Raw genomic sequence first — 27,966 nt, 5'->3', positions numbered from 1 at the left:
GTTTGGAAACGCCATCCCCCGCGCACCATGGCCAACTCAAAGCAGATGGCAGAATTGCCACGATTTATTCTACCACGTTTGACCTGGACTACAACATCGCTTGTACAGGCTGCTCCCCAGACAGTGCATATTCGCCCAGCGATTGAACGTAAACGCACCGCTCCATCTTTCCAGACCCCAGCCGCTCCTCGAACGATACACACCAGCGCCGGCAAGAGTTTGTCCGTTTCCAAGCCCTCCTCCCCCGGACACTCTCCGAGAAGACCTCGCACATATGTCCAGCCACTCCACCCCAACTCGGCTCCAATTCGACACAATGGTGTCTATGTCGCCACATATAAGCCAGCACGGAAAGCATTCTCCACGAGCGCGGTGCAGAGGAAAGAACATCACTTCGACACGCTGAAATTCGTTCAAAGGTTAAAGGGAGAAGGCTTCAGTGAAGAACAAGCTGTGGCGATGATGCGCGTCTTGAACGACGTTATAGAAGAGTCAATTCAGAACCTCACTCGGACCATGGTTCTGAAAGAAGACGCCGAGAGGACAACCTATACTCAAAAGGTGGATTTTGCGAAGTTACGGAGCGAGCTGTCCAACGCCGACAGTACCGAGGCGCAACTGACCCGGTCGAGCCATGAGCGATTGTCCAGCGACCTGGCGAAACTGAGCGCAAGACTACGCGACGAGATTGGCCGTACACAAGCTAGTGTGCGGCTAGACCTCAACCTTGAAAAGGGCAGGATCCGAGAAGAAGCCAATGGTCAAGAAATGCGCATCAAAGAGACTGAAGCCCGGATCGAACAAGAAGTCGCCGGACTTAGAGAACGTGTAGAGGCGGTCAAGTTCTCAACCTTGCAATGGCTGATGTAAGTGCATGCTCTCAAGTTGCCTTGCTGGGACGGAATGCTAACTTCTATATTAGGGGCGTTTGCACGGGTACAGCAGCGTTGATTCTCGGTGCCTGGCGTCTGTTGATGTGAACGAACTCCTTGCTCTTGCACTCAAAATCCACTCTTCGCAGTTGGTATCCCTTGCCGCGCTTCTTTACATCGCCGCTCCTCGTTACGGGCTGGTCTGTCAAAAGCCTACAGTAGCGTGCATACCGGGAGATCAAGCCAGGCTCGACTACACCTGGTTTTGGCCTATTTCGGTATCTAAAACCCTTGTGCAATGACCCTCGGCAGATCAAATATCAGAGCTGCGCACAGAACTCGGTACACAGGGTCTGCCTCTTCTGGTGTGGGTACTGATCGGTCGGCTAATGGGTCTCCACAACCGGCCGCTCCATCCGAGGCTCAGTGACGCATGTTACAATCCGCGAGAAACCGCCAGAATCACAACTCAGCCTTGCCTCTGAATGGTTCGCTTGCGATTCGTAGTCATTTCCGGGAGGCAAATGCTGCTTTCGTGGCTGCATTGACTTTACATGTACAAAGCACAACCATATGTCACCTCCATCGATCAACACGGATAGGATACAGTATCTGTATAATCCATCACCTCGATAATCAGCGCAGCCATATTCAAAGGTACAACCAACAATATGTCCGAAACGACAACGTCTGTCAAGTCATGGGTATACACCAAACCCTCTTATCCAGATACTCTTCACCTCTCCACCACCGACGTCCCCTCCACGCCGTCACCCGGTCATATCCTCGTGCAGATCCATGCTGCTTCTTTGAATCCGGTGGACATTCAACTCATGAATTTGCCGCTGCACTCACTACCATATCTGAATGGTCCCAAGGTTCCAGGACGAGATTTTGCTGGGACTGTTCTGGCCGCCGGTGAAGGAACCGAGTTCAAAAAGGGCGATGAGATATACGGTATTATGCCGTTGGCCCTGGATGGCACGGGCTTCCTGACCGAGGTTGCTCACATTGACACCAGAAAGGCGTGCATCATCAAAAAGCCAAAACACCTCTCCTGGACGCAAGCTGCCAGTCTACCCTTGGTTTATCTGACTGCACAAACGATTATTGAAAAATGCAAGCCATTCATGAAATCTCCTGTACCTTCCGAGAACAAACTGGTTGTCCTTGGCGGGTCTTCTTCCACCGGCATCTACACCATTCAGATTGCCAAGTCGCTAGGATGGTCAATACTAGCCAGCTGCAGTGGTCGCAATGTTGAATTTGTTAAAGGTCTAGGCGCCTCGGAGGTTGTCGACTACACCACGTCGCCCACCGCTGTGGTTGACGCCGTAAAGAAGTTCGCTCCCCATGCCATTGCAGACTGTGTCGGTGGGACAGACTGTATTGGGCTCGCCCCTCAATATGTGACTATTGTGGGAGACAAGACCTCTCGGTCATCCATGGGCGGCAGTGCATTGTACCTGACGCATCCTCGCATGGTGGCTAGATGGCTGCTGGGATATGTCGGGTTGGGCAAATCATACGAATGCATCCTTCTTGATGCCAGAAAAGAGTGGTTGGAGGAAACCACGAAGCTCGATCCGGAGAAGGATGTTATCATTGATAGTGTCTTCGAGTTCGAAAAGGCGAAAGAGGCTTTTGAGAGGCTGAATACTGGCCGCGCGAGAGGAAAAGTCGTAGTCGAGGTGCGACGGTCATGAAGTGGGAGAGCTTCGCTGTTGAATATGCCAGTTAACGACCAAGTATGATTTAATGAGAAGAATGCTCGCCGACGTTGTTGCCAGACAGTTGACGTCTCGTACAATACCCAGTGTTAAGCCTTGTCTAAACGCAAGGCTGTCAGGTACAAGGACACTCTTTCAAAGGAGATAGTATACATGTCCAATGTACAGATCAATATCTGACAGTAAGACACCTCCAGATCTCTGATGGCAGTACCTATTCAGACTGTCCGTGTTTATGTACGGTCGGGCTGGAGCAGTAATAAGATGCTCAGGCATTTGGGAGTCGTGGCTTAACTTCGGGAGATGTGCCTGGCACCTTGTGCCTGGTATAACATTTGGAGAGCACATGCGTGGTTGCAGCTGACTGTTTCTGGCCATATGACCCGCGAACTGACACAGAAAGGGAGTATTGCCTTTCGTTTTCGCATTGCGACGTTTATTTCAAGTTCCTGATCATGTCTCACTGCTAATGTGCAACCGCCCGCGCGTCCCCCGGCCTGCGTCGTCGTTGTCGCAATGAAGAAGTCGTTCATCGAGCGTATCTTCCCCCATTCTCCCGGAGACACGCTCCCACAGTATGAGCACGAGACAACACCGCCCTCTCAACCCCCTTCCTCTCCGCCGCGGATACTGTTGCAGGAATCGACGGCGTCTTCACCGGCTCCCAGCACCGTATCCTCCCGGCGAAGTGGGCAACCATTGACCTCATCCCTGTTACGCTATGACGACCCCTTCCTACCGGTTGAACGAGCAGCCCGGGCTCTGGAACAAACTCTACAAGCGTTGTTAGATGCTCAATCGGACGGTCTCCTTGCTGGAGTTGGCACAACAGAAACAAACGATATCTCCTCAGACGGCCCGACGGACAAGAACGATGTCTCGTCCGCCGGCAGCCCGACACCCACCCCTTCAATAGCAACATCATCACTACGGAGACACGACAGAACCAGAACATTGCCCATACGACAGCCCAAGAGCCGCAAGATTTCGTTGCAGGGGGCACGCCGCGGTCTGACCAAATCTATAGTCGAGTTCGCGCATCTGAAAGAGTGGGAGTTGTCGCTTATTGACCAAGAAGTGGCGGCCCGACAAGTGGCATTGAGGCAAGCTTCAGATCTTTCAAACCAGAGGAAACTGTTAGAAGAAGGCATAGAGAAGATCAACAATTCAGACGGGGCGGCTGCGGCTGGACTACGCTCCGAGGCTCAAAAGGTCGAGGAGGAAATATATCAGTTGGAAGCCCGACTGGCCGAGCTGAAGGCTCGCCACAGACAACTTGTCAACAGAGCCCAGGAGATTGAAAACTCCAGGGATTCTGAGCTTAGCTCTTATACTGAATCACTACGCTTGAACGATGAAAAGGTTAGGTCTTTCCTTCGACAGCCACCGGTGGGTCGGAGTCTGAGCATAGCCCGCGAGCCTGGCATGTATGCTTTGAAACCCGACCGCAGAACGCTCCGCATGGCTGAAGATCAGTGGACGTCGGAGGTTGAAACGTTGAACCTTCGAAAATCGAGTGTTGAGAAGGAAAAGCGAGCACTTGAAGAAGGCTCGAGACTATGGAAATCAGTGGTGCATCGTGTCGTGGCTTTCGAGAAGGCCCTTCGAGCGCAAATGAAGGACTTGTCACAATCTCAGCTTGGATCTTTCGGCGGCGGTGACGATTCGACCACGTCCAACGGGACATCGGCCGAGGACGCCTCTCTGCAAGTCGTCCTTTCAGAACTATCCGCACTCATCGCTTTTCTTGAAGAGGCTGTGGCTGAGGCCGAGACGCACGATTGGAAACTTTTGATTTGTTCGATTGGGGCTGAGCTCGCCGCGTTTCAGCAAGCGCGTGATGCGCTCCTGCAAACGATGGGGTTGGAGGATAGTAACTTCGAGGAATCTGCTACTAAGGATGTCCTAGTCGAGCAGCACGACGATGGTGCACAAGGAGATCTGTTGAGCGACGGTCTGGTCGATACAAATCGGATGGTATCCCACAGTCCAGCTGAGAGCAGTAACCAGAGCCTGGAAGATACAATGCGAGAATTTGGCGGAGCCACTGGTCCGGACAGAAACTTGAAGAACGAAGCCGACAGTGGCCTGGGAGTCGAGTCAACATGCCCTAAATCGGAGGCCGCGGACGATAATGACCTAGTTGTCCAGTCTCGAACGGCTGGCGATCAAAGATCTGAGAGCGAAGATGACGATCCAGGTCCGGAGTTCTTGGTTTCGCATACCTAGCAACCCGGACAACTGGAACAGACTCGTCTTAATGTATCAATAGTAGTGGCTTATGAGCGTTTCATGCCGTTTTTTTATCAATCTGCAGCCCACCAATCATGGAAAAGAGTCCTCTAAAATACCAAATTGGCCGCGATATTGTCAAATTTGCAGTCTGTTATTGTCCAGCGCCCGTTGCGCTCATCTCCAGCAGTCTCTTTCTGATATTGGTGCTACTTATTTTGCTCTCGAAACTTTCCTTCTTTTGCTTCTGACCGTCTCCTTCATGGCCATCCATTGCGAGGCTGGCATCCAGAACGTCCACCTCGAAGATCTCGAGTTCCTTCCACCCCTTTTCTTTTCGTTTATCATTGACAGCCTTGCCGCCTGCCCTGGTTTCCCCTGATATCACTAGAGCACTGATGTTCTCGTCTGTGATGGTGGGGCCATACGGGTCTGAAATCTGGGTGTAATTGATGGCGATTTCGCCGCCATAAGTGACATGTACCACCTTTCCATTGGGGCCAGGCTCGTCGATATACTCTGTGGTTTTGATCGATGCCACGTCGGGATGGAAAACCAGGATGGACTCGACGAACTCTGCTGTGCGTTGTTGGCGGAGCGACCAGGGTTCCACGACAGAGCCGTACTTTTTGTTCACGAGTAGTGCGTCACCCGTGATGCCGACGGTGATGGTTCGGCGGGTTTTGTCTTGTCCGGTTTCGTTGGTTGAGGGCGGCTCGGCAGCCAGCAGAGTGCCGGTCAACAGTAACTTGTGACCGATGTGTAGATGGTCAAAGGTGCCGCCGACGGCGACGGCTTTGTGTGTTGAGACCGGACCATCGACCTCGCCCTCTTGGAGCGGCGGAGAGGAGGAGAAGCGTGAGGTTTGTCCTGTGGTGGTGGAGTTGGTCATGGGAATGGTCATTGCAGGACCGCTAGGAAGCCGCTGAACAGGCGGAGCAGTTTTGTTCCCTGTTGCTTGCCATGCCGTCGTTAGGGCTTTAAGGTGGCCCTCGCCGACCTCTCCTTCAATTGAATAGATGGTCGTGTAAGAGCGAGAGGAAGCGGCCAGCCCAAAAGTCTGGATATCGACAATGGGCCCAGACAGAAATTGCTTGCCCCGGAGTTGTTGGGGCAGTTGGTCGACTCGAGATTCTAGTTGAAACAAACGCACGTCCAATCCACCTGGAAAGTCGAGTTCGACTTCCGTTTCGGCGGCGACCGCGCAGATCAAGCTGTATGTCTCGGCTAGGAGTTGCTGGTAGGGGCGGAAGACTGCTGCCCGTGGGGTCAGTGGTGAGATCGGGTATGTTGGTGATAAGACGATGGCGACGTCGAGTCGGGAAATGGCAGTTGTGATGGTTGTCGTCTGCGACGACTGAGAGTCTCCCTTCGGTACTAATCTGGGTAAAAGTGTTTCAAAGGTTCGTTTGTATGCTGATGTCTGCGAGGCTGTGGTGGAGCCCAGCGCAAGTGCTGGGAGGAGGAGAAGAGAGACTGGTCCTGGTCCGTTTTGATCTGGGGAAGTCATTTTGATAATGCAATGGGTTGTCTTGCTATTGAAAGAATAGAGTGGAGTGATGATTTAGAGAAGTTGATAATATAGAAAATGTAGGGCCTGGGTGATGTGTTGAAAGGTCGAGCTGGTGGTGTACAGTATATAGTAATAGTCAGAAGGAGGAACAATATCCTCGGTTGGTGGAGCGGCTGCCAGAACGGCGGGCAACTTGTCGGGTAGTATTCAGTGCAAGCGTCTTTGGCCGTCCTGGACAGCAATATGATTTTATATAGGTATACTGTATGCTGACGACGAGGTTCTTCGATGAGCAGCCGTGGACCGGTCGGACAAACTGCTGCGGGCTGGATTGAAACTGCGAGCAGTGTCAGTGGTTGGAGCCGCTTCTTGGTGCTTGTTGGGTCTAAACTCAGTCCTCGGCGGGCGCAGTTGGCTGCAACACTGCAACACGCAACTTGAGTTCCGTGTCTGATTTCCAGCGCAGCAGTTGACAACAATTAGTTCCATAGTAATCCGTTCCCTGCATTCACGTCGCCCTCGACCCTGACTCACTGGCACTGCCGGCCAGCTAAACCTTTGGCTGTCCGCAAGGATCATAATATAGACAGGAGACCCTCGTGGAGGGCTCGAGGTGTCGTTCTTCCTTGCTACTATTAAGTTATGCCCTTCCACATTCCGCGGCATCAGCATCAACTCTCCGACTCCGAATCTCACTCTCGATCCCAATCTCAATCCCACTCTCACTACCACTTCGGCCACGGCCACGGCCACGAACACGACAACTACTACAGCGCCGCTAATGCCATCTACTCGGCCGGCCAGACCTTAAGCTCCATTGGCGTTCCCAACACCCAGTGGAACGATCCAAGTCTGAACCAGAACCCGAACCAGATTCAAGACCACAACCACATCCACTCGCCCACCACGGCCCCCGATAACAGACCCTACCAGACGCACGCGGACGCCATTGCCAACGGGAATGGCACGGTGATCCCATATCGTCCTGGCCCGAGTACGACGTCGAGTTTGAACGCGAGTGCGTATTCTGGAGGTCAGTCAGCGGGGTCTGCAGAGTCGCAACAACAGCACCCTGGCCAGTATCAACAACAATCTGGCCTGCGGCGGTCTCTCACGGTCGGCCGTGCAGGTGAAGAATCTCACATGAACCAGCAAAACCAGCAGGGAACCGCCATGAGCGATGTTCACCATTATGGCGCACCGCCAGCCTACGGCGGGGGTGAAGGTCTGTCAATCAAAATCGACCCTTCAACACCTCAGCATCCCAACAGCGTCGCGAGCAATCCTGTCCCCGGGACACTCCAGCCTGGACACCCGAACAGACCCGCGCCTCTGTCGGCCAGCAACACGGCGCCGACACTCCCTACCCTCCCTCAGATCTCGACCCAGATGCAGCAGACGCCGCTATCCGCCAGACCAATGCTCAACCATACGCACAGCTACTCCAGGTCGAGTCCCGGCACGATGGACCAGCCGAAATATAAACCGTTTTCCAACACACCTGAGCAAGGCAAATATCACTCGGCTGCGAGCGCATATGCGCCACACACTCCTCTAGGACCGTCGTCCTATTCCCCCCTCGGCCTGGCAGATATCAGGCCTCGAACCGACCCCGGTCTCCCCGAGATTCCCATGAGTCCGAACGTGGCACAGGAAAACGAGGAAGGACAATACCCGGGAAACAGCAACTATATTGCACCGTGGCCGATATACGCGGTGGATTGGTGCAAGTGGCCTCCACGGTCCAACAACGGCTCCGCGGGGAAAGTCGCCATTGGCAGTTATTTGGAAGACAACCACAACCATGTGAGTGATGACAATGTTGGCGGGACAGAACCACTTGTGGACTGACAGTTGTGTGCCTAGATTCAAATATTAGACACCCAAAGGACTCAGATCGACCCGGACAACCCTCATGGCGAGCGAGGGCTGGAATTCGTCAAGACAGCAGAAGCCACGCACGCATACCCAGTGACGAGAATCCTGTGGGAGCCGCCCTCTTCGAATAAGCAGACGACGGATCTACTAGCGACCTCTGGCGACCATCTACGATTATGGTCGTTACCGAACGAGCAACATGCCTATTCATCCAATTCCATCACACGTCCCGCCAACAACAAATCTCCGCCGTTGGCCAAATTGTCCCCGCTGGCTCTGTTGTCGAATTCCAAATCTCCCGAACATACGGCCCCGATAACGTCCCTCGACTGGAACGTCGTGCAGCCTTCGCTCATCATCACCTCATCGATTGACACGACATGTACGATCTGGGATATCCCCACGTTGACGGCCAAGACGCAACTGATTGCCCATGACAAAGAGGTCTACGATGTTCGATTCTGCGCCAATAGTGTTGACGTGTTTGTCTCGTGTGGAGCCGATGGCAGTGTGAGGATGTTTGACCTGAGAAGCCTGGAACACAGTACCATCATCTACGAGCCGTCGGAAAAGCAACAGGACAAGAGCTGTAAGTTTTCCGTTCCGGTAGGGTTCATTCTGGCTAACTAGGTGAAATCCAGCCCAACTCGAGGCGCTTTCAACATCCCCCACACGTACCTCGGGTTCTTCCGCCGTGCAGACATTACCGTTTCCTCCTCCACTTCTTCGAATTGCCGCTTCGCCTCACGATGCACACCTCCTCGCCACCTTTTCTCAGGACTCCAACATCATTCGCGTCCTCGACGTGCGGCAGCCTGGTCAAGCTCTGCTCGAACTCAAGGGCCACGCTGCCCCCGTCAACTGCATCGGCTGGAGTAATACCCAGCGCGGTGTGTTGGCGTCGGGTGCCGACGATTGTTGTGTTCTGCTCTGGGATCTCATGGCTTCGACAGGGAATCTGCCCACCCCTGGAGGAAGCGGTTCGACGCCTAGTGGGCCCGGTGGTTCGGCTCAGGAAAGAGGCCCTTCTGCCGTGTGGGAGTGCGATTACGAGGTTAGCAACCTGAGCTGGGCGCCGACTCCGGGCACATTGGGTGTTTGTGGTGGGAAAGGGTTCTGGGGTGTACAGTTATGATGACAACCCAGACGACCAAAAAGCGCACACCAAACAAGAGGGACGGTGTCATTATAGCACTTTGCTTCTCTTGCTGCAATGAGAAGTGAGAACAAGCAGACGAAACCAGTTTCAGGGCATGCATAGCGTGGCACGTCGTGGAGAAGGAATACAGCAGGGACGGCGCTCTCGATGCGATTCTTTTTATCATGTGCCTTTTTAGCGAGACGCTGGTACGAGTACGACTATGGTCGTTGTGTGAAGCCAGCTCATGGCACTGCCTGCCTGGCACCGATGTGCAGATTTGAAGAACATAAATCAAACATATTTTTGACACGATTTGGTTTCCCTTGTCCAGCGGGGAAGAAGTGTACGAGACGCCGAGCCCGTCTTATTCCATTCCGTTGGCTGGCTGGCTTGAACTGATCTTGGGACCGACTGTAGTCCAACAGGTGAACATCTGGTGACAAGAGATGGCAGGGCTCTGTATACTTCTTTCGTGTTTCTTTCAATCGGCAACCAAATCAAAAAGTCCAAATCAGACAGCAATAATCAAACAACCCCCTTGAGCGCACCATCCAAAGCCTCATCAAACGACTTCGGCTTCAAATCCAAAATTCCATTCGCAAACTCTGGTCTTTTCCCCTCCCACTCACTCCCCGTAACAACAGTAGCAAAAGTCAACATGGGCAACGCCCTCTGTAAGTCCTCACCTTTTCTAACCAGCTCCTTTGCCTCCTCCAGCCACGGCCCATACTCGACATTTCTAACTTTCCATTTCGTTCCCGTTCGTTTCTCCACACCATCCAATATCTCGCGCTGACTCGTCCGAAAATCCTGGACAAGCAACAACTTGTTTTTTGTGGCCTCTGGTCTTTCGAGAGCGCGAACCACAGCGATCGCGACCGTGTCGAGCGTCGTGGCCACCCATTTTGTTGTTCCGCCATCAATCAACGTGGCTGTTTTGGTGGACCAGTCGAGCCCGAAAAAGCCGGATAGGACTCCCATTTCGAAGAAGACGTTGCATACGATCAAGGTGTATTCTAAAGCCGCAGACGCTGACGGCTCCGTCGACTTCGTCGACTCCGCCGTCTTCTGTTTCGCAACAAGATAATCCCTCACATCATGCTTAATCCGAAACATCGGCCTCAACTCAATCAACCAGTCCGGCAGATCATCGAGACCAAACTCTGTGGGAAAATACCGTCGTACTCCGGCCGCGATCGCCGCGTCAATGAATTTGTATTGGTGGTGCATTCCGGCCATGGAAATAGAAGATATCACGGCGTCGATGTCCCGAAATGCCTCGATTAGTTCTGCCAGAGGATAGTCGTCGGAGACGCGGCGGACTTGGATCCCCGCTGGAAATTGGGCGGTAGATGATGCTCTTGAGAGGACGATGATGGTAAACTCAAAGGGTGAGGAGGAAAGGTGGTGCAGGATCAGACTGCCTAGGTTTCCGGAGGCGCCGATTATGAGGATCCGTTTGAGGGGAGAAGACATTGTTTGTTTGTTTGGAAGATCTTGACACCGTGTAGTACTTTCGGACTGTATATCAATTCACTTGACTTCCCGGCCAGCCACCGCTAGACAACTTTCACGGTGACACAGGGATCGACGGCGCGGATCAAATCAATATTGCACGCTGTACTGTAGTTCCAGGTTCAAGTTGTTAGGCAACGTCACCTGCATGCAAGAGTCGATTGTCTCGATGTTTCCGGGAGCCCTGGAATGGAGTCCGGACCGGTGGACTCGTGGTAGTAGCTCGAATTGAGAAATGTAAAGCGAGGCTGTGGTTCCTCTCGCTTCTCCGCGATTGTGTTATATATTCCAGCTATGTCGTGCTCCACGGAGGCAGTGTACGCTGTGTAAACTGTCAAAGCGACTTTCAACTACCGAGTTCGGTAATCGTGGGGCAGAGCCTTGTTGATTATCAATGTGGGCGATTGACGACAATGTGGGGTTCATGCCTCCCCTATGTCGGGTACCTCTGTACAATTGCAGGACAGATATCTGCAATGTCTTGTTGATACCTATGGTATGCTGGCAAGCCAAGAGACGCCGCACGTACTGTATATTGTTCAGTCCAGTGGCAGAGAGTATCCTGTGAGACAACAAAACGGGAGTATTCGAATGCATATCTTCTTTCTCTTTTTCTATGGCATCTGGTTCAGAACTATCTATACATCTTCATCCAACTGACATCAAGTTCCTTGACTAGCTTGCCTTGACTTTCCCGTTGGCAACGTGTCCATTGCTCTCCTCTTTGCCTTGGAGTGACGTACCCCTCGATGAGTCGGTGGTGGTCAAGAACACCAACCTTTCCACAAACTTCAGGACTTCATCGATCAATATGACTGGTGCAGAGATCCAAAGCACCGCCATCCACTCGGTGTAATTCAGGGGTTCAATGGAGAACAATGTCTGAAGGAAGGGAGTATAGAGAATGGCGAAATGGAGTGCCATGGATAGACAGATGGCGTAGATCAGCTTCATATTCTTCCACAGAGGCATGGTGAGGAGAGATTCCGAGGAAGAGAGTGCGTTCATGGCGTTGAACATTTCAATCACAACCAGAATCGAAAGCGACATGGTCGAGGCAGTCCGCGTGTACACCGAGTTGGGAGAGAAGATCGAGCAATCGAGATCCATGAAGAGTGGATTGAAGGTCGAGCATTTGTGGAAACTGCGCAGCTGGTTGAACGAGATCTTGGGGCCGGCCTCATAGAACATGAACCACCAAACGTAGCCGAACACCGTGGCGGCACCCACGTATGTGCCGATCACCATATATCGGAAGAAGAGCCAGCCACTGACCAACGGTTCATCTCGTTTCCGGGGCGTGCGTCGCATAACATCGTGGTCAGCCGGGTTGAATGAGAGTGCCGTGGCTGGGAGACCATCGGTAACGAGGTTCACCCAGAGCAGTTGGACAGGGATCAAGGCCTCCGGAAGCCCGAGGGCAGCGGTCAAAAAGATGGACACGACTTCGCCAATGTTGGACGAGATGAGGTAGCGGATGAACTGCTGAGTGTTGCTGTATATCGTCCGGCCTTCTTCGATGGCGATCTCAATCGTGGCGAAATTGTCGTCTGCAAGAACCATGTCGGCTGCCAACTTGGCGACGTCGGTTCCCGACCCCATGGCTACCCCTATATCGGCCTTCTTCAACGCAGGAGCATCATTGACGCCATCACCAGTCATGGCCACTACCTCGCCGGCCGCTTGCAACAAGTCAACCAGCTTGGATTTGTGGGATGGCTCGACGCGGGAAAACAGAGACGCTCTCTTGGCGGCCTGCAATTTCTCGTTCTCGCTCAGTGAATCGAATTGACGTCCTGTGTAACTCTTTCCAGTGAGATCTTCATCCGGTCCGAAAACCCCAATCTGTTTGCAAATCGTCTCTGCCGTATTTTGGTTGTCGCCAGTGATGACAATCACCCTGATTCCAGCATCTCGGCACTTTCGGATGGATTCTGCAACTTCAGGACGAGGCGGGTCAAGCATGCCAACAAGGCCGATCAGGGTCATGCCTTGTTCTAATTTGGCATACTCTTTGGTGGTCTTTGCGGTTTCCAATAAGGGGTTACCATGGATGTTTTCAACACTGGCCAGAGCCAACACTCGAAGTCCTTTCCGGCCATAGCCAACGACTTCTTCTCCGAGGAGCGCGAGGTGTTTCTTGGTGATGGGCACTTTCTTTCCGTTTGGACCAACCACGATGTGCGAACATCTCTCCAGGATTGATTCAGGAGCTCCTTTGACCAGTAGCTTCTGTCCTTCGCCAGTACCAGCAAGCACGGACATGCTCTTGCGATCTCTTGAAAACTCGTACATGGCTTGAACGGGCAATTTTCCCTCATAATACCGGCTGGCGAAATTCACTCGTTGGGCTCCTGTAAGACTTTTCATGGCCTCATTTTTCGAGATGTCGTCTGTCCCAATCTTCTCCACGAGAACTCGGAGGGCCCCTTCGGTCGGTTCGCCAATGCTTGAGAATGTGTTGGTTTTGGCATCATACGACAAGCTGGAATCATTGCATAATGCGAGAACCTCCGATATCTGCTTCAGGGTATTGGAGGTAGCGGCGGCGTTTTCGAGCTTCTTCCCTTTATAGAGGAGGTTTCCGTAGGGGGCAAAGGTGGTGCCTTCCACCTCAATCTCGTCCAGATCAACGCCAGATTCATCCAGGTAAACAATCTTTTCCACACTCATCTGGTTGGTGGTCAAGGTACCGGTCTTGTCGGAGCAAATGACGCTACAGCTTCCCAGGGTTTCCACAGATGGCAGGCTTCTGACTATGGCGTTCTTAGCCGCCATGCGCCTGGTTCCTAAAGCTAGACATGTTGTGATGACTACAGCAAGACCTTCTGGAATTGCTGCAACCCCGAGGGAGACGGCTATCTTCAAGTAGTATATCGCACCCTTCGCCCAGCTGCCGCCGTGCGATGGATCGTTGAAGTGTCGAATGTTGATGAGCCAGACTAGAATGCAAATGACAGTGATGACTTTGGCGAGGCTGTCACCGAAATCGTTCAGTTTTTCCTTCAGCGGTGTCGGCTCTGAGATCTGAGATGTAATGCTTTCATGGATGTCGCCAATGGCAGTAGAACTGCCTGTCAACACAACAACTGCGGTTGCGTGTCCGGTGACCACGGTTGTGCCAGAGAAAAGCATATTGACTTGGTCTTGTTTCACAGCTTGCGGGTCATTCACGACTTTGCAGTCCTTGCTTACGCTTTCGCTTTCGCCAGTCAAGATGGCTTGGTCAACTGCGAAACTGTTGCTCTGTATTGAAAGTAACCGACAGTCGGCTGGGATACGATCTCCAATAGAGACTGTGACAATATCTCCCGGCACCAGCTCTTCCGCCTTGATTTTTTGGACTTTTCCATCGCGAATAACCTTTGCTTCGTTCGCAGAGTATTCTTGTAGGGCTGCAATGGCCTTTTCCGCGCTACTTTCCTGCGTAACACCAACGATCGCATTCAGAATAAGAATGGTCAAGATCTGGGTAGAAATTAGCCTCAACACCAGTAGACATGGAGACGTTAATATGCGAACATACCACTACTGGATCCACGAATGCCGTCCAGTCATCTGACTCTTCGAACAAGGCAAGTACAAACGAGATGGCTGCCGATCCAAGCAATATAAGAACCAACTGGTCTTTAAACTGCTCCAGGACAAGTTGCCAAAGGGGAGTGGGAGGGTCTTCAGGAAGCGCTGCATTACAATGTCAATATAAGACCAAACAGAAAGTTGTAGGTAATTGCGCTTACAGTTTCTTCCATATTGCCTCCTGGCTTCCGCAACTTGCGCAGATGACAGACCGGTTTCTTCAGACACGTTGAAATACTTCAACACCTCTGAAGTTGAGCGAACATAAGCCTGGTCCATGGCGAGTGGCCTATAGACGATTTCCAGGGGAAGGCTTCACTGTCGAGGGGATCGAACTGGGAGTACTTCGGAGCGCCTTGTGGAATCCATGCACGTCTTGAGACTCGAGAAATCTATCCGTCTAGCATGCGATCTAGAGATATACCATGTACGTCAAAGAGTGACTGCCAGCCAAACGCGCCATGTGGAGAATTGAACACGGTGGTATCTCTCGCCTGTCGAAAATTCCAGACGCCGAACGGGCGCAGCCAAGGAGAAAATGAACCATCAGGTTGCGAGCCACTCCAGGCACCGGTGTGCACGAGGTACTACTAGCGCACATGATACTACCTAGGTAGTACTCTACCACGATGCTGGACACAGAACCCCTTGACAAAAAGGAGGATGACCAAATTGTTGCTTTTGTTTACAGAGTGCAGGCTCAGCAAACTTTCCAGCTGTCGGGATTAGGTCGCCGATGCCATGCTTAACGCGTTCTTAGGTAGGCTGCCGATCAAGTACATGATTTTCAAAATAATACAGCACAAATAATGGCGGTATGTCACAGTGTGCGTGATGCCATATGGCTTCATGCAAATCAGAAAACGTCCGAAATCATGAGTTGCACTTGTGAATACATAGTAGGTACATGTACAAATGATGTTTTATACAACGTTGTAGTTGTACCGTCCGTATCTCGTAGGGTTGTTTCTCGTTGGCCAGCAGCGGTGAGGTAAGCGGCGTCCAGCCTGAGATCCTGGTAATTCGACCACCGGTGCCTGTTTCAAATCCAAGGGTGCCGTCCTCAACAATATCAATATGAATTGCAGGAGCCAGCCGGTGTCAGATACAGTTGTAGAGTGCCAGCGGACGAGTAAAGCCTGCCACGACAAAGGTGTGGATTGACTTGCGACGGTGAGAGCCTGGTAGATAGCGGTCGAAGGACACGTCCCGCAGGGCCGTGGAAGGTTAAACGCAGACCCGAGTGAATTCGTGATGTGAGGCGCTTGTGTATCACTCGCGACCCAAAGAGAGCCTAGCTTGTTGTAGCCTGTTGCTGGCCGCTGCCCTGCCCACTGCACTGCACTGCAGTGCAGCACTCAGCTTTAAGCACTCAGCGCTGCTCCTCCCAAGCCTGCGCGATCCCCATCCTAATCATCCTAATCCCATCCAACTACTGCAAGCACACTCAAACGCTGCGCTGTTCCCATCATCAGCCTTTCAATTTCTCTCTCAGTTTCCATCCATTGTCTTCAATCTTTCCCTCTGCTGGAACATTGCTCGTCCATCCTCGATCCCCTCGCTTGTTGTCAAGTTCTTCAACAATCAACACAATGGCTAGCGCTACCGATGTAAGTCTCCTTATCCCCCGCCTGGAGGTCTGGGCTCAGCTCGTCCCTGTCTGACCTTACCGTCGGCCTGGATCTCCTCTTGATAAGACACTCTGCTGACAAGGATGCGGCTCACAGCGCGAAAGGTAAATCCTGGAGTCCCGATCAGTCGATGGGCTTCTCTCCTGACCATGTAAACAGCAAAACCTTCCTTGCGAGGCTCTGCGAGCAGGCCGAACGCTACGATGAGATGGTCAATTACATGAAGGATGTTGCCAACGTGCGTCAAACACTTTCGTGGGAACTTGTCGCATGGGTCCCGAACTGACTGTATACTAGATGGGCGGAGAGCTGTCTGTTGACGAAAGAAACCTCCTCTCTGTTGCATACAAGAACGTCGTTGGTACCCGCCGTGCTTCCTGGCGCATCATTTCCTCGATCGAACAGAAGGAAGAATCAAAGGGGTCGGAGAAACACGTGGCTATCATCCGCGAATACCGCCAGAAGATTGAGACCGAACTTGAGAAAGTCTGTCAAGATGTCCTCGACGTGCTGGACCAAGCCCTTATCCCCAAGGCCGAGTCTGGAGAGTCCAAGGTCTTCTACCACAAGATGTACGTGCATGTTTGCGCATGGCCGGGTGATGTGAGTCTAACGCTTTCATAGGAAGGGAGACTACCACCGTTACCTCGCCGAATTCGCCTCGGGAGAGAAGCGCAAGGTCGCCGCCACTGCTGCCCATGAGGCTTACAAGGTATGACAGCTGACATCCGTGCAACAACGGCACTGGCGACTAACTCCCCTCTCAGACTGCCACCGATGTTGCTCAGACTGAATTGACCCCAACGCATCCCATTCGTCTCGGTCTCGCTCTCAACTTCAGCGTCTTCTACTACGAGATTCTCAACTCTCCTGACCGTGCATGCCACCTTGCCAAGCAAGCCTTCGACGACGCGATCGCCGAGCTTGACTCTCTGTCCGAGGAGTCGTACCGCGACAGCACTTTGATCATGCAGTTGCTCCGAGACAACTTGACTCTGTGGACATCGTCTGATGGTGGTGAAGGTGAAGCTGGTCCGGCTGGTGAAGCTTCCAAAGAAGAGAAGCCTGCCGAGTCTGCTGCTGCTCCCGCCGAAACAGCCGACAAGACAGAGGCTGCTCCTGCTTCCTAGAGAGATTCATGGCCGATAAGCAGCCGTGCACTTTTGCGCCCTTTCCCGACTTCGCTTTCGACCAGTTGGGAGGAGTTTCGCGCGAATGGGAGCCTACTGCACCGCTTGTTTTGTGACCAGGGATTCTAGGTACCGCACTTGGTAGGCGTGGGTGAAGTGATTTGTTCCAGGGCGCTGGTAAAGGCAGAAGAGAGTCCAACCCTCCACGGAGATCAACAAGGTCTCATTCCCCCAGATCCCCCTCTATGTCGAATGCCATTCAGAGCAACACAATGGTTTCCCTTTTTAGTCTCCTACGATACCACATAGCTTTAGCTTTGGTGGACTGATGAGTGGTGTTAGCAAGCGTGAGGAAGGTCCACAATCACAACTGAAGTCTGGAGTTTTGTTTGAGCCCGTTTGTCTACAGCACTACTCTAGATTGTGAAGCTTGCCCGTAAGGCAGGCAGGTTTCCAGAACTCTCAAGTTACTAGTATGCCAGTGCCATCGCCATACTGCCTTTGGCACGTGATAGTGACTCGGATAGAATGTCCCGTCCCTGTATCGGGTCACAGGACCACCACTATTACTATTATTACTAGGCTTCTACTGGGTACTACGAGCAAGCGAATCCATTAGGTACATTTGCCGGGTGTTTGGCCTTCAGATTCTCCATCGTCACTGGCTGGAGATGATGATATCATTTCCCGATGACAATACGGAGGGCTGCAATGGATGTACCGTCACCACATCATTCGTACCTGGGCATCCGACCACTGCAATTCGTAGCATTATGACGGCGAGAGCGACTTTCTACGATAGCTGTCTACGTACCTACCTGTACTGTAGGTACTATAGTGCTAGTCCCCAGGTACATTGCTACAGAGGGGAGTAGTATTTTTACATCGGGGAATGCCAGAGATTATGGTTGGTCAAGTTCACAACCCCATGGCTCAATGCTCCTTGCAATGCGTCATAATTAACAGTGCTTCACTTCGTGATGCATGCATGGTCTGAGTCGTCTGTGAAGCTATTTGTATGAAGCTCTTGCGCCCTCCGAACGTACCACTTCGTCCCAAAGGCTTCAAGTTCTCAATCACGACTCGCTTGAAGAGACCTACTATCCCATAAACAGGCTGAAATCACCGCTGTACAGTTGTGATTCTCGTCTTATATCCTTCTCACTCTTCATCTCACGAAGGGGTGGAGAAGAGACCCGCCCGAAGCAAACTTGAACACTCAACCATCGCACCCTCTTGACCTTCACAGCCCATCAACATGTCTGCTGGAGGCCCAGGTGATGCTCCTCCCAACCCAGGCACACCAAAACGCTCCGGTGGTGGCCCCCGACCTTCTGGACCCTTTGGTCGCCGCCTTATTCTCGGTGGATTAGCGCTGGGATTAATATATGCTGTTTGGCCAAAGCGAGCACCACAACCAGGCGGAACACCGAGCAATCCTTTCAAGACACAGGGGGTGCAAAATGTCGAGAACGCATACGAGAATGCGGGCGCCACTGCAACACACACTAAAGCATATGGAGGCACGGTCCAGGGAAAGAAAGAGTCGGGCTCCTATAGAGAGACTGTAGGCACCGACAAGCCCAAAGGATACAGTCAAGAGGGGATCGGCTACGACCAGCGTCCTCAGCAGCCTACCAAGGTTGGCGAAGCATGGAATGAGTTCACATACGGCTCCTCTAAGGGGAAATGATTCTTTGAAATCATTTCAGTCGCGGCAAGACTACTTCGTCCTACGCTCGACAAACCCTCATAAGAGGTACACTGTACAAATCCGAGGCATGTTTTAAAAGCAGAAGGTGGGCCGGAGTGGACGAAGGTGGCATTGAGTTAATGTACATAACTTGAACACAGTACTGGCGTTGAATGGTCAAAACCTGAAGCGACATGATGGAGGAATGCCTGGACATGCAGAAACCCTTCCGATACGTATTCTAATCCATTCCTCGTTACGATCCTCAAACGCGTCCTTGCCTGCGTGCTTCCCGGACACTACATTAGGTGGCGACGATTTACAAGCAGTAGTTCAGGTTACCGTCAGGTTACTAGCGGTGAGTGTCCTATATCAACCTCGACTTTGTGTAGATGCGGTGTTTGAGATCATGGCCAGGGCCCCGTTACAAACTACCCGTCGCTTCTGGGTGGGGCGTAGTAGTACCTGGTAGGGCAGCAAGTCGTTGCTTTGGGGTATGGTAGTAGGATCCCGTCCGCCGAAGACGGAAGAAACCGTCCTAGCAACGAACGGCATCTTGTCGGTGGGCTGTCGGCCCACTTCTTCAGGTGTCTCTCCGAATCTCTCGGTCTATAATCATGTCTGCTGCGCAAAAGTGCGCGAGCAGAGGTAAGATTTTGTTGCCCTCGCGATGACCCTTGGAGACCATCTAGGAATGTAACGGCCTTCCTCCCCGTACTGTGCTAGCGACTACTACCCAGAAACCACAACGCCCAGCAATGGCCCTCGGTATCCTCGAGCCCGCAGTGGAACATGTCCCCGGCACTGTCTATGTCTATGAGGCGGACCAGCGTCAGGCTGAACTGCTGGAGGCTGCCCATAACTTGAAGAGGGACAAGGAAGGACGTAGGATTCTGGTGCCACAACCTTCGAACGATCCGAACGATCCCTTGGTAAGTTTCCAAGAGGCCTTTTCTAAGCCGGAGGCTGACCAGTCCAGAATTGGCCGCTCTGGCAGAGGGACTTCATCCTCGGGATTCTATGTTTTGTGTCCTGTCTCGCGACGACGGCATCTCCTCTTCTCGCCGCTGATTCAGTCACTCTTGCGATAGACTTTGGACGCACCTTTCAGGACGCCGCGCTCCTCACAGCCTACCATCTCTGTGGCGTTGGTGTAGCGGGATGGCTTTTTGTGGCATCGGCAAGAGTCTGGGGCAAGAGACATCTTTTCCTCTTCGGAGCCCTCTTGATGGTCGCTACCTCTGCGTGGGGCGGTTCAACACATCACAAGCGCAACTATGCCAGTATGCTGTGGAGCAGAATATTCCAAGGAGTGGCGCTGGCACCTTTTGAGACGCTGGTCAATGCCTGCGTGGGCGACTTGTACTTTGTGCATGAGCGTGGGCCCAGAATGGCCGTCACCAATACCTGTCTGTTCGGAGGCGCATTCCTAACCCCGGTGTTCGTCGGCATGATCGCTACGAATATGGGTTGGCAGTGGAGTGTAAGTCTTGCTTCCTGTTTACCCAGGACGTTTTTGTTGTCAGTAAACATCCTGGGAGCCTAGTCGTGGATTGAACCAAGGTGTTGTGTCATTGAAAACATGTACTAACACTAGTCAATAGTTCTACTTTCTGGCCATTTTCATGGCGCCGGGCTTTCTGCTGCTGTTCTTTTTCGTGCCTGAGACCGCCTACCGACGCGTGCATTCTCTTGACCTCGATCTCCTTGCTCAAGACTCGTCGAACGAGTCGCTGGCTCACACACGCCTCTCTGGGACTGAGGATATGGAGCACAAATGCTCGCCCTCGATGAGTGTCTCGGAGACTCCTCCACCGAAAACATCATGGGCCAGGAGCTTGCTTCCCTTCAACGGGCGTAAGACCGATGAGTCATTCATCAAATTGCTACTACGACCTTTTCCGCTGTTTTTGCATCCCGCAGTTGCGTGGGCATGTTTGATACAAGGTGTGATCATTGGTTGGACAGTCATGGTCGGGGTCATCCTTTCACTGATCTTTCTGGGGCCGCCTCTTTTCTTCCATGAAGATCAAGCTGGTAAGATGTACACCAGCGCATTCATCGGGAGCATGCTCGGCCTTGTCTTGGCTGGCACCTACAGCGAGTTCACGACCAATTTGATGATCCGACTAAATAAGGGAAAGTACGAACCTGAGTATCGCATTCTGCTGGTAATACCGACGCTCATCTTCTCGGCAATTGGGCTCTACGGCTTTGGGATCACAGCACAGGACGTCAAACGCTACGGTTGGATTGTTCCCGAGGTTTTTCTCGCCTTCATCATCATGAGTATGGTTATGGGCGCGATCGCTTCGGCCCAGTATCTTCTTGATGCACACCGTGAAATCGCGGTGGAAGCCTTTACGAATCTGATGATGTTCAAGAATTTCTTTTCGTTCATCTTGGCCTATCACGCCTACAATTGGGTGTTCGCCATTCGGATCAAGCCTCTGTTTATTATCTTCGGCAGCATTGAAATCGCCATCTGTCTGCTGAGCATTCCGATGTATATTTACGGCAAGAAGAGTCGGGAATTCTTCCATCGGCACGATCTTCTCGCCATGGCGAAGTTGAGGTGACAGTCCTCTTATAGTTACTACCAGAGATAATGATAGATGATAGAAATCGATGTTGTGATGAACACATAATATTTTACCACTTGCTGTCATTCATTCCGCGAAGCGAGGTTATATCTCGCCGAGCGGCTGATAATAATAAGCGACCACAGAGAGACAAACTTGACTCGCACAAGCTCCCACAAATGATGTGATGCAATCCCTGGGCGCGTCCCCAATTTCTTGGGTTTTGAAACGCTTGGGTCGCGAGGCGTCCATTTCGCCCGCGACGGGAAATTAAATCTGGAGATTTTTGGCGGCCTGGCGATCTTGGGAGGCGGGCGGCGCTACTCAGGAGTAGCCGACGCCGTCGGTTTGGACGCGGCGAGCCTAAACATCAACAACTTAACCCGCAACTTGAAGGCCCAAGTGCTCTTGTGTCAAACATGAATATTGATGAGTTTATTTCATTCAGTTCATCTCGACATGACTGGGATGTAGCGGCACGGCGAACATCGATACCATGACTGAATTAACAGCGAGTCCTCTGTGTGTGGCTTGCCAGTCGATTTTCCAGCCGAACACGCCCAGGACCGAGTCAGGGGAAATTCTTCATCATGGTCTCGAAGCCCTGGCTGTGCGCGCGGGCAAATGCCACCTGTGCCTTACAGTTTTCATGTCTATCGATCCGGACGCGTACAAGACTTTCCGCCGAGGATCAACGTTGGATTCGGTGGGATTTGCATGGATTTCGCCCATCGCACGCGATCAGGCGCGGCTGAAGTTTCGATATCTGAAACCTGTGACCCCGGACAGAGCCACTCCGACCACGACTAGCAGCAAGGGAAGCCTCGGTGGGCTGGATGTCGAGAGTGATCTCGTGGTGGAATTGATTTTGATGCATCCCAAGTGTAAGTCAAGCCTGAGTGCGGCGTTGATCCCCTTTTCGGAACTAAACTTGCATGTCCATTGCCACTGCTCACACCGTTGTGCCTATCAGATGCTGTTGAGCCCGGGGTGAGAACGATTGATCCTCGATCAGTCAGCACAGCGTCGAAGGAAAGTTTTGATCTGGCGAAACAGTGGATCCAGGATTGTACGTTTAACCACATGAAATGTTCTGTTGCGGACACCGGTTCGTCGTGGAAGCCGACGCATTTACTGGACGTCACGGTCCGGGGTCCCAAGGGGGCGCCTGGAGTCAAACTGGTGGATGGCATGTTCGTCGACCCCTGGAGCGACTATGTGACTCTCAGCCACTGCTGGGGGAGGTGTAAGACAGTGCAACTTCACAAAGGCACTCTGGCGGCATTACGGCAGGGAGTGGCAGTGGCAAGTCTACCAAAGACGTATGCAGAGGCCGCGGTGGTGGCGGAGCGATTGGGGTTCCGATATCTATGGATTGATGCCCTGTGCATCATGCACGACAACGAGCAAGCGGTGCTCAAGGAGATAGGGCAAATGCACCGCGTCTACTTTGAAGCAGTCCTCAATATCTCGGCCACGTCGTCGAAAGAGGATACTGGCGGTCTGATCTATGCTCGGAACGTGGCCGCGTTGCAGCCCTGTGTCGTGGAAGCCAATGGGCTAGGGATTGACGACGGCATGTATAAGATTTTACGGTCCACGCTGTGGCACGATTTGATCGATTCTTCGCCGCTCGACAAACGAGCCTGGGCTTTCCAGGAGCGCTGTCTGGCCAAACGCACGCTGCATTTCACGCGCAACGAGCTCGTCTGGGAATGCCAACAGATGTGTTGCTCCGAGGTGTTCCCCAAGGGACTGCCTGCGACCATGAGGCCGCCTTCGAACCGGGAGTCGGTCGAGTTTTTCAGCAAACGCATCCACCACCAACGGCACGGCAATTGGCACCAGCTGGTCAAGATGTACAGCACCAAGCGACTGACTTTCAGTTCGGACAAGCTGCTTGCCATGGTCGGGCTGGTGAAGCAGTATATGGCGCGGAACCGGTTACGAGACCAGGACTATATGGTCGGGTTGTGGAAACCTCAACTGCCGCACGCGTTGTTATGGCGCGTCGAACAGGGCCGTCGCCCGACAAAGTACAGGGCCCCGACGTGGACGTGGACCTCGATCGACGGAGAAGTCACATACCCGGACCCTTCGCAATGTACGCGCGAAACGTGCATCGAGGTCATCGACCTGGATATGAAGTACAAGCCGGACAACGACAACTTTGGCATGGTCGAGGCCGGCAGAATGAAGGTGAAGGGATTCATGGCCCGGGGTCTTTTGCCTCGCACCCACGACTACTGGGGCCACACGCCGTGCGTTATTAAATGTACAAAGGCCCATGTCGCGTTGGACTCGGTCTCGTTCGATGATCGTTTGTCTAAGCTCTCCGATGCCTCGGGCATGTTGACCGAGATGTTGGAGGTGTATTTGCTGCCGGTGACGGATGTCATGGACCATGTCGAAGGCTTGCTTCTCTGCGCGACTATGAAAAGGGGCGAGTTCCGCCGGATCGGTGCCTTTTATATTTCAAGAGACGACCAGGCCAATTGGGACCGGTTCCGCAGCGTGATGAAGGGCGATGCCGATATGCATAATTACGAAGACCGACTGGATCATCCGAATGGCTACTGGTTTGCCAGTGACTACACCTATACCATCAACATTGTTTGAAATAAAATGCGCGTCTTGTCTGTTGGACAAGGCACGGTGATGATCGCCTTATTTCGGTTGATTCGGCTTTTCGGGAGTCTCTGTACAGAATGGACGTCCTCACAGAAAGGCGGCCCACTACAGGTTTTTGCAACATGATGGTTGATAATGCATAACGATGAAATATCTATTTAGGTACATGACCCTAACATTAACGGCGATGATGGTGATACATACATACCTACGTTGCAGAGCGTTTTCTATGTATCACCGATTCTTGCACGACCCACGGAGACCCTGTATGTCCCTGTGGTAGTCCTTTTGTCAGATGCTCAATATTTAAAATTGTTGCTGCTCCTCTAAACCCGCCAGCCTTGTACTTTTGTTGCTACTTGTACCTGTGCCCACCGTAGTCGACCACTTTATTCCACACCACGGGCAACTGGCATTCATCGTCACAGTCCGATGCCCTCAAAGATGGCCTGGAAACCAAGGGATCCGATCCTTGATCCTTGGGACTTGTTTCTACCAAAGGAGTCTCCTACCTACCGACTGTAGCAGTGAAGGCCGAGTCCCTCGTCCTTTCTAAAGCCCCGAGTCGAGCCCACTGGCAGGGACCTCCGCCAGATTATTTATGTTTTCATTTTGGCGACCGGCCAATCAAAGTGGTTCCTCGGGAGTCGAGAGACGTCCGTTGCCCATGGCTGCAGCGGGCGGGGAATTTTCAGCTGGGCCATTTTTGTTTGCACTGCTGGAACACGAACAAGGTCTGGACTCATGGCGGTGGTGGGCGCGGCTTGATTGTTCCTTGCAGTGTAAACGAACGATTTCAATTCCAGGGCAGTTTGCGTTGATGCCAGTGGTTGACCTCAGCCCTACAACGTACTCTAGAACGCGTCCATCATGTAACGTTTGTAAACGAACTTTTTCAAGCTGTTCCCGTCCCGTCGAAGTCGGCCGAACCTACCTAACATGGTACGGACAAACTGAAGCTTGAAGCCTGAAGCAGGTGGTGGTGTCACTAGGATCGCGCCTGTGCCGGCGATAGCTCCATGCGGCGGGTGCCCACGCCTACCTTAGGTAGGTCCAAGATCGGTCCGATGCAGTGCACTGGCGAGCTCACTGTACTACCTTGCCCATGTCGTAGTATTCGGCTATTATAATATACTAGTAGTAGTAGCATAAACAGCCTGCAGTTCTATCTCGGAGCTTTATTAATCCCGGCTTTTCAGCTTCAGTTTCGTTGACAGCACTGCAGCTTCTTCTACTACCGTATTACACGACCTATCTCTCATATCACCGAGTCCACGCGGAACTCAAGCAGGAAACAGAAGAACAAAAGAACCATCACAAAAGTACAATCATGCATCTTCGCACTCTGGCCGTTTCCGCCGTCGTCGCGGGCATTGCCTCTGCGCAATCGCTTGCCGGCCTCCCATCGTGTAAGTCTCCCTCCACTGCCTGCCCTTAAAACATTACATTCCAGATCGAGCAAGGACTAAAAGTTCGACATTTGCTGACATTACTCTTTTCTCTTCAATCCAGGCGCCACCACCTGTGTCACTGAGTCGCTGCCGGCGTCTTGCAACCTTGATCCATCATGTTAGTTCTCCGAGTCCCTTCCAACTACTACCAACAGTTCCAAGCTTTGCGCACGAGTACAATACAAAAGAAAAAGAAGAGTCAAAGTTGCTTTTGGAAAGAAAAAAACAGGCTTACAAAAAGATGCGCCCGGCGGCTATAGTAGCTGAGATTCACGTTCCAATGTTACCAAACACTACTGACGACATGCGATGGCATTAATAGGCATCTGCAAGTCGGACTCTTTCATCAACGGCATCGCCTGCTGTGTTTTCAAGGCTTGCGACACCAGTGATCAACAGGCCGCCCTCAAATTCGCGCACGGTATCTGCGATCCTGTCGGTGCTTCGTCGCTCCTGGTACGTCTTCTTCCTTTCCCACTCGTTGTTTTTCCACCCCGAGAGCATTTCGCGCTGACTATCTTACTCTTAAATAGCCGGAATCGGCAGGCTGTTCCAGCACGGCGTCCGGCAGTGCCAGTGCCACTTCTGGCAGCAGTTCTGCCAGCGCCACAGGTGCAGCAGCGTCGTCCTCCTCCGAATCCTCCTCCTCCGAATCCTCCTCCTCCGCTGTCGCCTCCGCCTCTTCCGCGCTCAGCAGTCTCAGCTCGTCCGCAAGTGCAGCTTCATCCAGCGGCAGCGCAAAGGCTTCCAGTGTAGAGGCCTCGGCATCTTCCTCTGCATCCCAAGCGGCATCCTCCGCCTCGGCTGCTGCCACCACAAAGTCCAGTGGGCTTGCTGCTGACCGCCTGAGTGTCTCCGGTGCTGGCCTCAGTGCTGTCGGTGCAGCTTTCTTGGGTTTGGCTGCCTTTTTGTAGGAGTCTTCCTCGCGCCGTAAGGGGAGTCGGCCAACTGGTCTTGCTCACGCCGAGCCACCAGCCAAAGAGTGGAACTGCAAACTGCATTTGCTGGCACGCGAGAATCTGTATACCCTCTGTATCCAGATGGCTCTGTAATATTTATTTGATAATGCCAACCTGAGTTTTTGCCTGACAATATCGTGGTTGTCAAGATCGCGTCTGAGCTCACGACATGGGATTTCCAAATCGGTCCGTTAGTCATACCTGTGACAAATCAAGAACACAGCATCCTTGTAGGCATGTTATACTGGTACGGTATTCCTTCATCGCCTTAGGTGTGTAAACCGGGGACTGTGCTCCGTGGTTTTATTGCAAGACTTTGTACCGGGTTACGGTGCCGCTCGCAGCAAGCACGAAGTATCATCCATCGGGCTAGCGACGCCCGGGATATTGCTCAGACTCAGCTATTGTGCTCGTGCTGCTCTTGCGCCTCCCGTCTCATCGACAACGTCTTGGCCAGTTCCTGCCCTTCTTGCTTGAGCACCGTCCACAAGTAGCCCCAGAACAGCATATCCAGGAGCGTCAAGGTGAACGTGACCCGGTTCGCCAGCCTCCCGAAAATCGATGAGGAGGAATTCAAGTCTACCTCCGTCAGCGCATCCCAGAGTGATGGACGGTGCGTTGACCGTTGCGAGTGGAACGTGTAGATCCAGAATACCAGGCCTGCCGAGGCCAGGACATGGAGACCCGCGAGGGTCAGCCAGCGCGACTGGGCGGTGAAGATGGTGTGCAGGTCCTCTGCGAAGCGCGACGAAGAAGACGACGAGGAAGAGGAGGTAGACGACGTAGCGTTAGGATTGCGGTCCGAGTCAGATTTGTCCAAAGAAGAAGTTGACGACGGTAGCCGCGCGGCATTGATACCCATCAAGCTCAAATCACCGGCGAAAACGAACTGCGTCACCGCATACACGACCAGCAGGAGTGCCAGCAGGGTCAATAGTTCGCGCTCGCCTTGTGATTCTCCATTCCCGCCCAATTGTCCTTTGATGCTGCTACTCTGTGCCCGACTTCCCGCAGCATTGTAAGGAGCCCGGTCGTCCAATGCGAAAGACGCGGGGCGGATGCTCATGCTTTCACCCAGTAGCCATATCGGGCCTGAGGAGAGGAGTTTCGCAGGTGACGTGGCGAGGTAGTACGCTGCCGTTAAGATTGTCAAGGAGTAGGTACGTATCAGGAGGGTGGACGAAAGGAGCGGCATCGTTCTTCAACGATCCGTGACTTGAGGACGACTAGACTCGAGGGCTAATGTCAAAGAATTGAGTTGGCTGCCGGGCGAGGTTTTAGCTGTGCTACCTAGGTAGTGTTCTCATGCCAGCCTTACTAAGACACGCCTCGGAAATAAAATAAAGTACTTCCGGGGACATTCCAGATCTACAGACACAATTTTATTAGTTGAAGCTCAGGAAAAGAAGCAGCATAGCACCCTGAAACG

General features: G+C 52.6%; 13 protein-coding genes across 13 annotated transcripts; 9 read left to right on the top strand and 4 right to left on the bottom strand.

Moving 5' to 3' along the window:
- Positions 1-27: 27 nt before the first annotated feature.
- Positions 28-980, top strand: HMPREF1120_00322 (uncharacterized protein; the record flags this gene model as incomplete). Its single annotated transcript, XM_009154316.1, has 2 exons — positions 28-866; positions 923-980. 2 exons carry the CDS (start codon positions 28-30, stop codon positions 978-980), a joined length of 897 nt encoding a protein of 298 aa, XP_009152564.1.
- A 563-nt stretch (positions 981-1,543) lies between these two features.
- HMPREF1120_00321 (alcohol dehydrogenase) lies at positions 1,544-2,578 on the top strand (the record flags this gene model as incomplete). Its single annotated transcript, XM_009154315.1, has 1 exon — positions 1,544-2,578. One exon carries the CDS (start codon positions 1,544-1,546, stop codon positions 2,576-2,578), a length of 1,035 nt encoding a protein of 344 aa, XP_009152563.1.
- Positions 2,579-2,950: 372 nt separating this feature from the next.
- Positions 2,951-5,040, top strand: HMPREF1120_00320 (uncharacterized protein). The gene has a single exon (XM_009154314.1). It carries the CDS (start codon positions 3,119-3,121, stop codon positions 4,829-4,831), a length of 1,713 nt encoding a protein of 570 aa, XP_009152562.1. The 5' UTR covers positions 2,951-3,118; the 3' UTR covers positions 4,832-5,040.
- HMPREF1120_00319 (elongator complex protein 2) lies at positions 4,989-6,344 on the bottom strand (the record flags this gene model as incomplete). Its single annotated transcript, XM_009154313.1, has 1 exon — positions 4,989-6,344. One exon carries the CDS (start codon positions 6,342-6,344, stop codon positions 4,989-4,991), a length of 1,356 nt encoding a protein of 451 aa, XP_009152561.1.
- Positions 6,345-6,737: 393 nt separating this feature from the next.
- Positions 6,738-11,037, top strand: HMPREF1120_00317 (uncharacterized protein). Its single transcript, XM_009154311.1, has 3 exons — positions 6,738-8,153; positions 8,214-8,814; positions 8,867-11,037. The coding sequence occupies exons 1-3, from the start codon at positions 6,990-6,992 to the stop codon at positions 9,358-9,360; spliced, it is 2,259 nt and encodes a 752-aa protein (XP_009152559.1). The 5' UTR covers positions 6,738-6,989; the 3' UTR covers positions 9,361-11,037.
- HMPREF1120_00318 (NmrA-like family protein) lies at positions 9,892-10,842 on the bottom strand (the record flags this gene model as incomplete). The annotated part of the gene is made up of 1 exon (XM_009154312.1): positions 9,892-10,842. One exon carries the CDS (start codon positions 10,840-10,842, stop codon positions 9,892-9,894), a length of 951 nt encoding a protein of 316 aa, XP_009152560.1.
- A 519-nt stretch (positions 11,038-11,556) lies between the features above and the next one.
- On the bottom strand, positions 11,557-14,739 carry HMPREF1120_00316 (Ca2+ transporting ATPase, sarcoplasmic/endoplasmic reticulum; the record flags this gene model as incomplete). The annotated part of the gene is made up of 3 exons (XM_009154310.1): positions 11,557-14,349; positions 14,408-14,565; positions 14,622-14,739. 3 exons carry the CDS (start codon positions 14,737-14,739, stop codon positions 11,557-11,559), a joined length of 3,069 nt encoding a protein of 1,022 aa, XP_009152558.1.
- A 1,313-nt stretch (positions 14,740-16,052) lies between these two features.
- On the top strand, positions 16,053-17,221 carry HMPREF1120_00315 (14-3-3 family protein; the record flags this gene model as incomplete). Its single annotated transcript, XM_009154309.1, has 6 exons — positions 16,053-16,070; positions 16,188-16,195; positions 16,251-16,329; positions 16,389-16,663; positions 16,716-16,803; positions 16,859-17,221. The coding sequence occupies 6 exons, from the start codon at positions 16,053-16,055 to the stop codon at positions 17,219-17,221; spliced, it is 831 nt and encodes a 276-aa protein (XP_009152557.1).
- Positions 17,222-18,479: 1,258 nt separating this feature from the next.
- Positions 18,480-18,914, top strand: HMPREF1120_00314 (uncharacterized protein; the record flags this gene model as incomplete). Its single annotated transcript, XM_009154308.1, has 1 exon — positions 18,480-18,914. The coding sequence occupies one exon, from the start codon at positions 18,480-18,482 to the stop codon at positions 18,912-18,914; it is 435 nt and encodes a 144-aa protein (XP_009152556.1).
- Positions 18,915-19,474: 560 nt separating this feature from the next.
- HMPREF1120_00313 (serine/threonine kinase 16) lies at positions 19,475-21,572 on the top strand. Its single transcript, XM_009154307.1, has 3 exons — positions 19,475-19,846; positions 19,894-20,397; positions 20,519-21,572. Exons 1-3 carry the CDS (start codon positions 19,673-19,675, stop codon positions 21,491-21,493), a joined length of 1,653 nt encoding a protein of 550 aa, XP_009152555.1. The 5' UTR covers positions 19,475-19,672; the 3' UTR covers positions 21,494-21,572.
- Positions 21,573-21,633: 61 nt separating this feature from the next.
- On the top strand, positions 21,634-24,452 carry HMPREF1120_00312 (uncharacterized protein). Its single transcript, XM_009154306.1, has 2 exons — positions 21,634-22,380; positions 22,470-24,452. Exons 1-2 carry the CDS (start codon positions 21,993-21,995, stop codon positions 24,113-24,115), a joined length of 2,034 nt encoding a protein of 677 aa, XP_009152554.1. The 5' UTR covers positions 21,634-21,992; the 3' UTR covers positions 24,116-24,452.
- A 784-nt stretch (positions 24,453-25,236) lies between these two features.
- Positions 25,237-26,805, top strand: HMPREF1120_00311 (uncharacterized protein). The gene is made up of 4 exons (XM_009154305.1): positions 25,237-25,536; positions 25,640-25,696; positions 25,901-26,034; positions 26,112-26,805. Exons 1-4 carry the CDS (start codon positions 25,458-25,460, stop codon positions 26,490-26,492), a joined length of 651 nt encoding a protein of 216 aa, XP_009152553.1. The 5' UTR covers positions 25,237-25,457; the 3' UTR covers positions 26,493-26,805.
- A 129-nt stretch (positions 26,806-26,934) lies between these two features.
- On the bottom strand, positions 26,935-27,732 carry HMPREF1120_00310 (uncharacterized protein; the record flags this gene model as incomplete). Its single annotated transcript, XM_009154304.1, has 1 exon — positions 26,935-27,732. One exon carries the CDS (start codon positions 27,730-27,732, stop codon positions 26,935-26,937), a length of 798 nt encoding a protein of 265 aa, XP_009152552.1.
- Between the last annotated feature and the right edge of the window lie 234 nt (positions 27,733-27,966).

The sequence above is a fragment of the Exophiala dermatitidis genome (assembly GCF_000230625.1).
Source record: "Exophiala dermatitidis NIH/UT8656 unplaced genomic scaffold supercont1.1, whole genome shotgun sequence".
Lineage (NCBI taxonomy): Eukaryota > Fungi > Ascomycota > Eurotiomycetes > Chaetothyriales > Herpotrichiellaceae > Exophiala > Exophiala dermatitidis.
The sequence above is the reverse complement of the archived record's forward strand: the minus strand, read 5'-3'. Positions and strand labels throughout refer to the sequence as shown.